Here is a 14,705-nt window from a genome sequence, read left to right on the forward strand (position 1 = left end):
GGTTTCCCCAGCCACTCTGGGTGACTCCCAACAGAATTAATAATGATAATACTAAAAAAGCAATAAAACACCAGACATTAAAAACTTCCCTAAACAAGGCTGCCTTCGATGTCTTCTAAAAGTCGGATAGTTGTTTATTTCCTTGACATCTGATAGGAGGGCATTCCACAGGGCGGGTGCCACTACCGAGAATTAATTAATTTATTATTATTATTATTATTATTATTATTATTATTATTATTATTCCCGATGGGCATCAACCACCACTGAATGGAGGGCATAGGAAAGAAGGGTCAGAACAGTGAAATGGGGAGAGGAACCAGGAACAAATGCACTGTTAAGATGCAAAAGAAACCGCAACTATTTGCATGCACCGGAAGGCCTGAAGGATTTTCCTTTAAGGATAGTTTTCTCTCTCACACAGTGACATCATCATGCTCTCCAGGAAACTCCAGCCGGCCCTCGTCTCCTGGCACGGGACTCCACGCCAGCAGCCCCGGCATGTCCCAGAGCAACTCCAAAGCAGCCATCAACTCCTCCAGCTTCAACTCTTCTGGGTAAGGCTATGTCAGGGGGAGCGGGGTGCAGTTAAAAGAATAACTGAATTGTAGAGTCAGAAGGGACAAGCAGGGTCATCTAGTCCAACCCCCTGCAATGCAGGAATCTCAGAGTTTCCCCTGGGATCATGTGAATAAAAGGACAGTGAAGAAAGCCAGGAGGCAGGAGAGAGCAGGATATAATACAGAGTCACCTGAGGACACTGAAAGTCCCAATCTGGCCAGGTGTGACTGTGACTTTTCCCCGGGTGCTGAATTTCCACTCCTGGGAAACGGTTGTCTTCTGCTTTAAGGCTTGCAGGAAAATGAGCAGCTGCACTTGGAAAAGTTCACTGTTGCAGAACTGCACCTGAAGTCGGACAAGGATGCCCACTGGAGATGTAATAGGTTGCTTTCACACTAGCCTCCGTGCTCTGGAATTGCTATGCTTTGAGTAACCACTTTTTACAGAGAATTTGGAAAGTGTCCTTGTCAGCTTGCTGCAGTCCGTTGTTTTCTGTGTTAAGCTCCTGTAACTTTTCAGACGTGATTAGCGATTAAAAAAAATACTAAAACAGCAAAAACCCGATAAGTGCAGACTTTGGGGGGTCACTGTGCCCTTAATTGAAAACTTCCTGTGTGCTAGTTCAGCCTGTTTTATTGCTTTGGGCGGATAGTAATTAATTACCCCTTAATTTCTTATTAGGTAGTCAGTTGCTGATTCCTGGTGGAAGGGGGTTAAATAGTCATTCCCTTGCTGCTGCTACTTCCTTTTATAGTGAAATACAAGACTCTTTTGCAGCCTTTAAGAATTATACACACACCAAAAGAAAAAATCCGTACAAAAAATTCATAATGTCTTGCCTTGAGGGCAAATTTAGAATTGGAAAAATGGCACATGGTGAATCAGCTGGTACAGATCCACACGGTATGTTTAAAGCACATATAACACACATTTAAAGCAAATTTAAATTCTGGAAATTAGTGCTTGAGTTTGCCTTTTCTTCTCCCTTTTCCCTCCCCTTTCCTTTTCTGTCATGTCTTTATATTTAGGGTTGCCATATGGCCTCTTTTTCCAGGACACATCCTCTTTTTCACGGGCAGAGACGTCACAGTGATCTATAGTTAAAAAGTAGAAGTCGGCACAAATGTGTCCTCTTTTTTGCTCTTCAAGATATGGCAAAATATGTAATACATAAACACCCCTGTAAAGAATCCTGGGAACTTGGAATTGTAGCTCTGTGAGCAGTTAAGCAATAGTTTTCTCAGGTTTCTCTGGGGGAGGGTGTGCTTTAAAATGTTCTTTATGAGAACGGTGTGGTTGTTAGCTTAGTTCAGAGCTTTCCAAACTGTGTGTCGCGACACGTTAGTGTGTCAGCTACAGTGTGTACATGTGTCTTATGAACGCTGCCTGCGTTCCTCCTGGGGCTGGAAAGGGGTTCGTTTAACCTCTGGCTTGCTAGTAAAAGTGAATGACTGTGTCGCAAAATGATACATTTGTAAAAAGTGTGTCACCAACATGAAAAGTCTGGAAAGCTCTGCCTTACTTCCTTGCCAACACCATCTCTCGCCCCTGTCTGAATTCTCACCATAGGAACAGACAAGAGATCTGATTGTGCATGCCCTGACAGTTTGGCCCTTGGTTATGCATTTAGGTTTTTTATAGTCTTTTTTTTTTTTGCTCTTTTTTATTAAATTAACAATCAATCGTACATAAATAAGCATAAAAATGTGCACCTCGCCACCAAGACCATTCCATTTTTAACTCTCCAAACTCCCAAAGTTTTGACACCTCTTGCAATGGTTTGACCCCTTTCTGTTTTAACAATACAAATTCTATGAACACCCTCCATATCCCTTCAAAATCATTTCTCCTACATATTCCCCATCTTATCTTCAAGGCACATGTTAATTTATCATTAATAGCTATATCCCAAACCTCTTTGTACCATTCTTCCATTTTATATTTTGTTTGCCCCTTCCACTTCCTAGCTATAAAAATTCATGCAGCTGTCAATAAATAGTCTGTGAACCTTCCACCCCATCATAAACTGATAATAATGCTACCTCTGGACTTTTGGTCAGCTTTAACCCTGTGATTTCTGTTATATCCTTAAACACCCTTTGCTAAAAAAAATTGTACATATTTACACCCCCAACACCTGTGAATATAATTCCCTGTTTCCTGGCATCCCCTCCAACATAACACACAACTAGTTTTTATAGACATGCATTCTCTCTCTCTGTGCAGAGAAAAACGTTTCTAAAGTCTTGCCTTTGTGTCTTTTTTGTTCTGTTTATCCTTGTGAGCAGATCCTGGTACCGATGGAACCAGCCCACCTACCTCCACTGAAGCCCCATTCCCCAAAGAGCAGCCGACTCCACCTTCTTCTTCTCTGCAGAAAAAGAAAAGGAGCCTGAACTTTTGTGCTATGGACCCGCTTCTTAGGGAACAGTGGCTCAGTCAAATGCACGGCCCACATGCCACAACCGGTCTCCCTTCAACCTCACTTGATGGCAGCAACTCTGCAAGCAGAACTGTCAAAGAGACTAAAACGGTGACACGTGGCAATGGTGCGTGCGCATGGCATAAGCCATTCGCATCATGTCGTCCTCAGGCACTTCTGCATGCGGTTGCCTAAACCTTTTGCTCTGTAACTGATGCCTGGCGATCTTCGACGGGGAAGTGGTTCTGTCTTCTCTCTCTAGTTTGTAAATGCTTTTTGTTGGGAGGCAACTGTGAAGACGCATCCATTCTCCCATCTAAACCGAAAGATGCATCCACGGAGATCCCCACCCCCTAAGCTAAGCCAAGGCTGTCAAATTAGATTTCCTGAAGGTTTCAATCAGGATTGGCACTTTCAGTGTCCTGCAGGTGGTGCTCTGGAGCAAGGTAGCTATGCTTGGATTGCCTGTGAGCGATGCATTCGCTCAAAATTGTGGGAACGTTTAGGTGATCTGGATGCATCCAGGTTTTGATCTCCAGACTCTTTGTGCTGGGGACCTGGGGACCCCATAGCTTCTGGGGAGCAAGACAGACATGGAATTGGCATGCATCTAATTGTTCAAGAGTGAGGGCCGACCCTATCGTTGGGCAGAGTGAGGTTGTACGCATGTAGTTAGTCTCATTTGTACCCCCTAAGCTAACCAGCTGCAATGGAGGGTGATTGCTCCTTTGCTGACATTGAAGCAAAACACAGCTACCGATCTGGTTGGCTTCAGTGAATGACATGTGGAGGGTACCATCTGGGCCTGCATCTCAGGTAGCAAAATATCTTGGGCCAACCTTGGATGGTATATTCACCAAATGGGCACTTTTTCACCCAACTTGCCTATCTATAGACACTTGCTTCTCCAATATTTGGGAGGTTGTGCTTTAGAATTGCCAATGCCTGTGACAGATGTGTTAATTTTTTAAAAAATATATTTTTTTAAATGGTCTCTCATGAGGATCTCTGATTAAACAAGTCAGGCATTTTCCCCCACACATGGTGGTTCAAGCTGTACCTTGAAAAGTCCAGATTTGCCCAGGTGTCTACTGGACAAATGCCTTGATGAGTTAATACATTTCATCTTCACAAACTTAAAAATCTCAAGCAGTTTTGAAACCATTTTACAAGTTCTTTTTAAAAATAAAATAAGCACACATATCTAGTCATGTAGACACCTCCCTTTTTTCATTCAAGTGAAACATTTTGGTGGGGAAGATTGACTGGACAAAACTGCTTGTGAGCCGGTCTAAGTCAATTCTACCACTCCCTTGATCTGAATGTGACTAGGAGGGGCAACAGTAAATAGAAAACACGGAAATAGTTTGAATAGCCTCTAACCCCTGGAGTTTGGCTACACACACTTACATGCTAAGTTGTTGGGGTGGGGAAGAAATTTGATTCAGTTTGCATCCAGAGGCAAACCTACCTAACTGAACTTTCCAAAATGATGCACAAACTGAAGAACAGCCAATCATTCAAAATTCTCAGTTTCCAAATTTTGCAGTGGAGTTCTCCAGCCAAGTAATGTGTAGAGACCAGGGCAAAGCATGCATAAAAATGCATGAAGATAACCTACAAAAATGCTTTTTATTAGGAGAGATTGCTTTGCCAAAATGTGCCAATTAGGAGAATTTTGCACTAAAAAAGTGGTGAATTTTCACAATGACTTTTTTAGAAAAAGAAAAAGAAAACCACAAACCGATGTCAACATGGGGAGACCTTAACCTTTGGGTTGGAAAAACAAGAAAGTGACAGAAAGTGAAACTGACAGACCTGCTCGTTCCTCACTAGCCATGCAAATCGAATCTTCGTTTCCCCTGTTTTGCTCAGTTTGTACAATTCCCAAGCTACCAGGACTGGGCCAGAGCTGCTGCTGGTAGCAATAAAAAGGATGAGTCATTTCTTTTACCCCTGATACTAAATAATTGTGTCGCATATGGGAGGAGGAGGTCAGCAAAAGTCTGTTCCTGGGAAAAGAGGCTGCCTAGGGTCCCATATTCAGAGCAACTGGAAAAGCAACTGGGTGGAGGCAGCCTTTGGGTTGGGAAAAGTTTGGAGAGGAAAGGATGAAGCAGCCTTTACCCCTCCAGTCACACGCACCACCTCCCCCAGCTGCTTCCCATTAAATGTGCACACAGAGACTGTGATGCACATCTGCTATGTAATGAGTAGCTTGGAAAAAGTCTCTGAAACCAGCTGATCTGGAAGAGATTCCTCTTCTAGAGCAAGTCCTGTTTATTCACAACATATTTGCTGCTCAGACCAGCGACTGGGAACCTCGGATCTGGGGGGGGGGGGGTAACCAGGCCTATCAGGATTCTCACCCCACCCCCCAGGTCACGTGCCTTCCCACCCCTCGCCAAGCCTGCTTTGGACACTCCTTAGATGTTTTCACCTGACCGGAATGTGTCATTGGAGTCTCCTAATGCCTTTTTGCTTTCCTGGAGAGGCAGGGGAATGTGTGATCGTGTGCAGAAACTAGCCTGCTTGTATAAAGGTAAAAATTGTATTCGTTTCTCCACCCCACTTTTGCCTCTTGCCCTGCCTACTTCTGGCAAGTGGCCCCCACCCAGCGGGAAATGTGGCCCTCAGGCTGAATAAGCTGCCCAACTCCTGCCTTAGACAATTGCCCCTCTTGCACTGTAGATCTTTTTTTGCCATCACATTGATGGCAAGGAATGAATATAAAACTATTACCACTTTGATGGCTCCAAGCCCGTTAGAACTGTACTCCTCTGTTCTTTTATGTTTTGGGTTTTGTTTGTTTTTTAATTATTGTTATTAATAGTCTGTCCATTGGGTTTTTATATTAGCTCCCAGGCAAAAGAAACTTTGTCTAACACCGTGATTGCAATCGTGATGTTTGTTTAAGGGGGGGGGGAGATATTTTCTGTATTGTAAATAGTTTCTCTTCCGCCACCCTACATCTTCTGTGTCTTCCACTTTTCTCTCTTTGGGAGAACAGTTTGTATAACTCAGGTGTGAATTTTGAAGATTTTGTGTCTCTTTTTATGTGTGTGTGTGTTTGTGCATTGTTTTGATTTCATTAAAATTCCTTTTAAATGCTGGGAACCTCCTTATCAGATCAATGCAGAAAGTTGCATTTCTTTACAGAACGAGGCCGTTTATCTGTTATCTAGTTAACGCCCATGACTTCCCCCCAAAGAATCCTGGGAGCTGTAAAGCTCCGAATGGTAGCCCTGTGAGGAATAAACTTCCGTTCCCAAGATCCTTTGCGGTAAGCCATGATTACTAAAGTGATATAAATACAGTGGTACCTCGGGTTACATACACTTCAGGTTACATATGCTTCAGGTTACAGACTCTGCTAACCCAGAAATAGTGCTTCAGGTTAAGAACTTTGCTTCAGGATGAGAACAGAAATCGTGCTCTGGCAGCGTGGCGGCAGCAGGAGGCCCCATTAGCTAAAGTGGTGCTTCAGGTTAAGAGCAGTTTCAGGTTAAGTACGGACCTCCGGAAAGAATTAAGTACTTAACCCGAGGTACCACTGTAGGCTTTACAGGCAACCTTGTTTCAATGTCACCTCAATGACTTTTATTTAGGGAGGAAGGTGGCTTCCAAACTGGTCCTGGGTGGGTGGGCAAGACTGAATAAATCAGTGGTCTTACTACAGGCTGACCATTCCTCCCTCCAACCCGTATGTCGAGCGATCAGAGAACATGTGTCGGCATAACCTGCCCAGACTCTCTAGCTCTTCTTAGAGGACTAGCTGTTGCAGATCTGGATTCTGCAGCTGTCTGGAATTCCAGCACAGTTCCTGGAAATGGCATTTGGCGAGCAGAGGCAGAAATGCTTCTGAATGCCAGTTGCCAGAGGCCAAAGGAGGTGAGAGTGCTCTTGTGTTCGAATCCTGCTTCTAGGTTTCCCACAGGCATCTGTGAGAACGGGATGCTGGATCTTCTTATGTGGTATGCCTGCACACCTGCAAATCATTTCCCCCGGATCACACGGATGATGCATATGATAATGTGATTAATGTAAAATGTGCAGTCGTTCCTCCACCCACTTTTGCCTGTGGCCCCGCCCACCACTAGAATGTGGCTCCCAAAAGATTAAAGGTAAAGGGACCCCTGACCATTAGGTCTAGTCGTGACCGACTCTGGGGTTGCGGCGCTCATCTTGCTTTATTGGCCGAGGGAGCCGGCGTACAGCTTCCGGGTCATGTGGCCAGCATGACTAAGCCGCTTCTGACAAACCAGAGCAGTGCACGGAAACGCTGTTTACCTTCCCGCGGGAGCGGTACCTATTTATCTACTTGCACTTTGATGTGCTTTCAAACTGCTAGGTTGGCAGGAGCAGGGACTGAGCAACAGGAGCTCAGGCCGTCACAGGGATTCGAACCGCCAACCTTCTGATCAGCAAGTCCTAGGCTCTGTGGTTTAACCCACAGCGCCACCCACGTCCCCTTCCCAAAAGATTACTCTGAAGGAAATGCTTCCCATAGGCTGAAAAAGTCTCCCCACCCGTGCTCTGGAAGGCAACCAGTACTTTAAACTCCACTACCCAGTCTTGGGTAATGACATGCAATGTAACCACCAATCTTGTGACAAAGAGTGTCCTGACTGGTGATCGTCAGGCAACCTGCTGCTTTCCTAGACATATGCTGATTGGTTTTCCTGTGCTGTCATTCTCATATGTAGGTGTCATGGAGGTGAAAAGGGATCGCTCCTCAGGTGATTGCATCTGGCTATATGCAATCCAGGGATAATTAATCCCTCGTCAATCCATAATTATGGGACATACATGAACAATTAAACCCATGTTGATTTCCATTATGATTTGCGGGCGCCTAAATGTGTCAAATGTGAATAAGCTGAGCAGTGTGTCAATAGCGGGCCCCCACACGAATATTGAGTGCAACATTCAGCATCCAAGAAACTCAGTTTTCAATTGATGTTTTTAAAAGTGTCTCATCCTTAAGGCTATTGGGGGGGTGAGCTATCGGGCAAAAAACAGGCCAGGAATGGCTTCTCTATAGGAACTCCTGTGCACCTCTGCCCTAGGAGGCAAAGTCTTTTCTTAAGCAAAAGGTAAATGTTAAGGGACCCCTGACCATTAGGTCCAGTCGTGGCCGACACTGGGGTTGCGGCGCTCATCTTGCTTTATTGGCCAAGGGAGCCGGCGTACAGCTTGCGGGTCATGTGGCCAGCATGACTAAGCCGCTTCTGGAGAACCAGAGCAGCGCACAGAAACGCCATTTACCTTCCCGCCGGAGCGGTACCTATTTATCTACTTGCACTTTGACGTGCTTTCGAACTGCTAGGTTGGCAGGGGTTTCTTAAGCAAAGGACGCCCTATAAGATGTGGAGACTAGGCTTGAAAGATGAAAGTCACCACTGGCTTATATGGCTTTGGTTAGGTTAATTTGTGGTCTGTCAATCACTGTTAGTCATGTTAGCTCAGCGAAACCTCCATGTCCAAAGGCAATCTACCTTGGGATGCCAGCTACAGGGGAACTAAAAGCACAGGGTGGATATTGTCTTCACCCCCAAACTTCTGTGAGCTTCTTAGGAGCATCATCTAGCTGGCTGCTTCTGAGCTGAATGCTTGGCTAGATGGGCCTTTGGTATGGTCTTACATTTATTTGGTGACAGTGGCAATATCAGGGCAGAGGCTCTTCTTATTCCAGGAAAGGACTGCAGCACCAGGATGCCAGCCAGGTGAAGGGAGTTCTAGTCTAAAACATCTGGAGGGCAACAGGTTCAAGAAGGTGGCACTGGATGTTTTCCATAGCCGTCAGCACCATACATAATGGCTTGAGATGCTGCCAGCCTATCAAGTCAATATGATAGGCATCCCTTCTATGTGGCTTGCTCATCTTCTGCTCCTCTCACAAGGTAGATGGCCCTCAGTTGTTGTTGTTCTCCTCCCTTATGTTGGATCCTGTTACACGGCAACTCCACCCTAACTTCCTGCCAGCAGTTGGTGCTTAATGACACAGACAGTGACAGAACGTGGGCAATGACCTCTACAGCTAGTTATTTGGGGCACGTAGCATGTTGGGTTTAGGCAACAGGTTTCATGGGATGCTATGCAGTCATTGTTGTTGTTTAGTCGTTTACTTGTGTCCAACTCTTCGTGACCCCATGGACCAGAGCACGCCAGGCACTCCTGTCTTCCACTGCCCCCCCGCAGCTTGGTCAAACTCATGCTGGTAGCTTTGAGAACACTATCCAACCATCTTGTCCTCTTTCGTCCCCTTCTCCTTCTGCCCTCCATCTTTCCCAACAGCAGAGTCTTTTCCAGGGAGTCTTCTCTTCTCATGAGGTAGCCAAAGTATTGGAGCCTCAGCTTCACGATCTGTCCTTCCAGTGAGCACTCAGGGCTGATTTCCTTCAGAATGGATATGTTTGATCTTCTTGCAGTCCATGGGACTCTCAAGAGTCTCCTCCAGCACAATAATTCAAAAGCATCAATTCTTCAGCAATCAGCCTTCTTTATGGTCCAGCTCTCACTTCCATACATCACTACTGGGAAAACCATAGCTTTTACTATACGGACCTTTGTTGGCAAGGTGATGTCTCTGCTTTTTAAGATGCTGTCTAGGTTTGTCATTGCTTTTCTCCCAAGAAGCAGGCGTCTTTTAATTTCGTGGCTGCTGTCACCATCTGCAGTGATCATGGAGCCCAAGAAAGTAAAATCTCTCACTGCCTCCATTTCTTCCCCTTCTATTTGCCAGGAGGTGATGAGACCAGTGGCCATGATCTTCGTTTTTTTTATGTTGAGCTTCAGACCATATTTTGTGCTCTCCTCTTTCACCCTCATTAAAAGGTTCTTTAATTCCTCCTCACTTTCTGCCATCAAGGTTGTGTCATCTGCATATCTGAGATTGTTGATATTTCTTCCAGCAATCTTAATTCTGGCTTGGGATTCATCCAGCCCAGCCTTTCGCATGATGTATTCTGCATATAAGTTAAATAAACAGGAAGACAATATACAGCCTTGTCGTACTCCTTTCCCAATGTTGAACCAATAAGTTGTTCCATATCCAGTTCTAACTGTAGCTTCATACCTCGGGATAAATACGCTTCAGGATAAGTATTTTCGGGTTGCGCTCCGTGGCGACCCAGAAGTAACGGAGCACATTACTTCCGGGTTTCACCGCTTGCGCATGCGAGGAAGCGGCAAAACATGACCCATGCACGCTCAGTCATGTCTTACGTTCTGTTCAGGATGCAAACGGGGCTCCAGAACAGATCCTGTTCGCATACCAAGGTACCATCCCGAGGTAGTTTGTAATTCATCACCCAAGGTGGGATGGTCTAACTTCTGCTGTCTATGTTCAGGGGTGGCCTCCGAAGAAGGTTTGGAAACTTCAGCTGGTGCAGAATTCAGCAGCCATTTGGGGGTCATTGTTAAAATTCTAGTCCTCATTGGTATGGGTGAAAGCTTGAAATCATGTTGGCAGTGTGCGCTAACATGCTCAGGACTAGTAAGCAATTGCAACCACCACCAAGGATATTTTATCTAAATAATAATAATAATAATATAAAATAAATTTATACCCCACCCATCTGGCTGGGTTTTCCCAGCCACACTGGGTTTCCCCAGCCACCCAACATCATCATCATCATCATCATCATCAATCAAACTTTAAAAACTTCCCTAAACAGGGCTGCCTTCAGATGTCTTCTAAAAGTCAGGTAGTTGTTTATTTCCTTGACATCTTAAGGAAGGGTGTTCCAAAGGGCAGGCGCCACCACCGAGAAGACCCTCTGCCTGGTTCCCTGCAACCTCACTTCTCGCAGGGAGGGAACCACCATAATAATAATAATAATAATAATAATAATAATAATAATAATAATTTATTATTTATACCCCGCCCATCTGGCTGTGCCTCCCCAGCCACTCTGGGCGGCTTCCATAGAAACCAAAAATACAGTAAAATATCACACGTTAAAAACTTCCCTGAACAGGGCTGCGTTAAGATGTCTTCTGAATGTCAGGTAGTTGTTTATCACTTTGACATCTGCTGGAAGGGCATTCCACAGGGCGGGCGCCACTACCGAAAAGGCCCTCTGCCTGGTTCCCTGTAGCTTTGCTTCTCGCAATGAGGGAACCGCCAGAAGGCCCTCGGCGCTGGACCTCAGCGTCCGGGCAGAATGATGGGGTTGGAGACGCTCCTTCAGGTATACTGGACCAAGGCCGTTTAGGGCTTTAAAGGTCAGCACCAACACTTTGAATTGTGCTCGGAAACATACTGGGAGCCAATGTAGGTCTTTCAAGACCGGTGTTATATGGTCTCGGCGGCCGCCCCCAGTCACCAGTCTAGCTGCCGCATTCTGGATTAGTTGTAGTTTCCGAGTCACCTTCAAAGGTAGCCCCACGTAGAGTGCATTGCAGTAGTCCAAGCGGGAGATAACCAAGGGCGCCGACTTATAAAAAATATTGGGGGGGCCCATACCAGGGTGAACCTGTGAGGGCCCACCCTTTGCGGCAGCCGATTGGCTGCCGCCGTGGGCGGTGAATATTAATGAGCTAGGGGGAATCCCCGCTTCTCGCGGGGGCTGATGCCAGCCCCGCGAGATTGTTGATGGGTCGAGAGCCCGCAACCCCACCCCCTCTCTAGAAATAATTTTCTTAAATTATTGGGGGGGTGGAGCCCCCCAAACGAATTTTTGAGGGGGCTCGGGCCCCCTCAGGCCCCATGGAGTCGGCGCCTATGGAGATAACCAGAGCATGCACCACTCTGGCGAGACAGTCCGCAGGCAGATAGGGTCTCAGCCTACGTACCAGAAGGAGCTGGTAAACAGCTGCCCTGGACACAGATTTGACCTGTGCCTCCATGGACAGCTGTGAGTCCAGAATGACTCCCAGGCTGCGCACCTGGTCCTTCAGGGGCACAGTTACCCCATTCAGGACCAGGGAATCCTCCACACCTGCCCGCCTCCTGTCCCCCAAAAACAGTACTTCTGTCTTGTCAGGATTCAACCTCAATCTGTTAGCCGCCATCCATCCTCCAACCGCCTCCAGACACTCACACAGGACCTTCACCGCCCTCACTGGTTCTGATTTAAAAGGGAGGTAGAGCTGATTTAAAAGAAAGGATTTCAGCTGAATTTCAGTGTCCAGGCTGAACAATGGGGGTGGAGATGCTCCTTCAGGTATACTGGGCCGAGGCTGTTTAGGGTTTTGAAGGTCAGCACCAACACTTTGAATTGATCTGGGAAATGTACTGGGAGCCAATGTAGATCTTTCAGGATGGTTTGGGCAAAAACATTCCTCTTTTCCCAGTGTTTTTGTTTGTTGCTATGTTGTGTATCCATGGAGGGCTATAGAAATTTTAAGAACAACAACAACTCAGCACAGATGGATAGTGGAAGCTTGTCCTTCCCTCCATAAAGGCATGTTTGGACTAGAAATCAGAAATATGCGGTTGCACTCAGGTCTCGCTTGTGGGCACTTGGGCACCTGGTCAACCCCTGTGAGAACAAGATACTGGACTTTGGTCTGTTGCAGCAACTAGGCTTTTCTTATGTTGGACTCCTGACAACCCTAGAGGCAGGTGGTGTGGCTTGTGATTCTTTGGGGGGGGGGGGAAGAGTTCAGAGCAGGGGGTGGCTCTGAGGGGCAGCTCTCCCCCCCCAAAAAAATTATTTTCCCTAGGCCACCATTTGCACCCCTCTCTCATAACACTAGAATGTATTCGCATCCAATGAAGCTAAATGTTGGCAGATTTGGGATAGGTAAAAGAAAGTACTCATGCTGGTAGCTTCGAGAACACAATCCAACCATCTCGTCCTCTGTCGTCCCTTTCTCCTTGTGCCCTCAATCTTTCCCAACATCAGCGTCTTTACCAGGCAGTCTTCTCTTCTCATGAGGTGGGCAAAGTACTGAAGCTACCAGCATGAGTTTGACCAAACTGCGGGAGGCAGTGGAAGACAGGAGTGCCTGGTGTGCTCTGGTCCATGGGGTCACGAAGTGTCGGACACGACTAAACGACTAAACAACAACAAAAGAAAGAAAGAAAGTACTTCTTTGCCAGCACAGAGTTAACCTATGGAACTCACTCCCACAGGAAGCACCATTAGTCACCAAATTGGCTGGCTTTAAAAGAGGATTAGACACATTCATGGAGGCTGTCAATGGCCGTCAAAGCTCTGCTCTGCTTCCGCTTACAGAGACTGTTCTGAAAACCACTTGTTCTAAACCACAAGAGGGGAGAGTGTTCTGGTGTTCAGGTCCAGGGGCAGACCTTATATGAAACTAATGAAATTTATGCTTCAGGGACCCTAATCCCAGAGTGGCCCCAGAAGTGACTTTAATCCACATTGCTTTTTTTGAAAAAAAAAATGGGTCTAGTACTGTAGAAGCAATCTGAGTCACACAACTCAAATCGATTAACTTTTTGACAAGTCTGACACTCAGCAGTACAAATGTTATAACATAAACAACCCCCTTGAAGAAGATAACAGTGGTTACCCAGACCTCATTACTCGTTAATAATAATAATAATAATAATAATAATAATAATAATAATAATAATAATAATAATATTTATATGCCACCCATCTGACTGGGTTGCCCCAGCCACTCTGGGCAGCTTCAAACAAATTAAAATATCAACATTAAAAACTTCCCTATACAGTCGTGCCTTAGCAGTCGAATGTTTTGGCTCCCGAACACCGCAAACCCGAAAAGGAGTGTTCCGGTTTGCGGACATTCTTTTGGAAGCCGAACATCCGGCAGCGCTTCTGGGGCTTCCGATTGGCTGCAGGAAGCTTCTGCAGCCAATCAGAAGCCGTGCCTTGGAAGTCGAATGTTTTGGAAGTCAAACAGACTTCCGGAACGGATTCCATTCGGCTTCCAAGGTACGACTGCACAGGGAAGCCTGCCCCCTAACAATTGTGAAGGGGTTCCCATAACTGTTCAAGCTTTAGGGCCCTAAAAATTTAGGTTCACCACTGCTCATGCCCTAAGGGGTTTTCCCCAAGCATCTGGGCACTCACTGTGAGAACAGGTAAAAAAAGGTAAAGGTAAAGAACCCCTGGGTAGTTAAGTCCAGTCAAAGGCAACTATGGGGTTGCAGTGCTCATTTCACTTTCAGGCCGAGGGAGCTGGCATTTATCCACAGACAGCTTTCTGGGTCATGTGGCCAGCAGGACTAAACCACTTCTGGTGCAACGGAACACCATGACAGAAGCCAGAGAGCACAGAAACGCTGTTTACCTTCCCACCACAGTGATACCTATTTATCTACTTACACTGGTGTGCTTTCAAACTGCTAGGTTAGCATGCGCTGGGACAGAGCAACAGGAGCTCAATCCGTCACAGGGATTTGAACCGCTGACCTTCCAATCGGCAAGTGCAAGGGGCTCAGTAGTTTAGACCACATGGCATGGCGTTCCTTGTGAGAACAGGATGCTGGGCTAGATGGGCCACTGGAGATGCAGAAGTCTCATCTCCTGTTCTTATGTGGCCCCATTCTGGCACTGGATATGTCATTGTTGTGACTAGTAGCCACTGACAGCCACCTTCCCATTGGGACACCATCTGATCTGGGGCCACACCTGCAAAGCATACGCAAAACCATTTGGTAAGTATAATGACCCTAATCTCATTCCAAAGAGCCCAGCAAGGGGGAGGAGGAGGAGGACTATTCTCTTCCTAACAGCCAATTGTCCTCACCAACCAGCACTTTTTCACTCAGGTCCCT

The 14,705-nt window shown here is 46.2% G+C and overlaps 1 protein-coding gene across 1 annotated transcript in view; it reads left to right on the forward strand.

The window, feature by feature from the left end:
• Positions 1-6,100, forward strand: part of POU2F3 (POU class 2 homeobox 3) — an 89,602-nt gene extending 83,502 nt beyond the window's left edge. Inside the window, exons 12-13 of the mRNA XM_077919541.1 lie at positions 425-557; positions 2,850-6,100. Coding sequence (XP_077775667.1) covers positions 425-557; positions 2,850-2,889 — 173 coding nt within the window. The 3' untranslated portion in view covers positions 2,890-6,100. The remainder of the gene's footprint in view (positions 1-424; positions 558-2,849) is intronic.
• The last annotated feature ends 8,605 nt before the right edge of the window (positions 6,101-14,705 follow it).

The sequence above is a fragment of the Podarcis muralis genome, chromosome 15 (assembly GCF_964188315.1).
Source record: "Podarcis muralis chromosome 15, rPodMur119.hap1.1, whole genome shotgun sequence".
NCBI lineage: Eukaryota > Metazoa > Chordata > Lepidosauria > Squamata > Lacertidae > Podarcis > Podarcis muralis.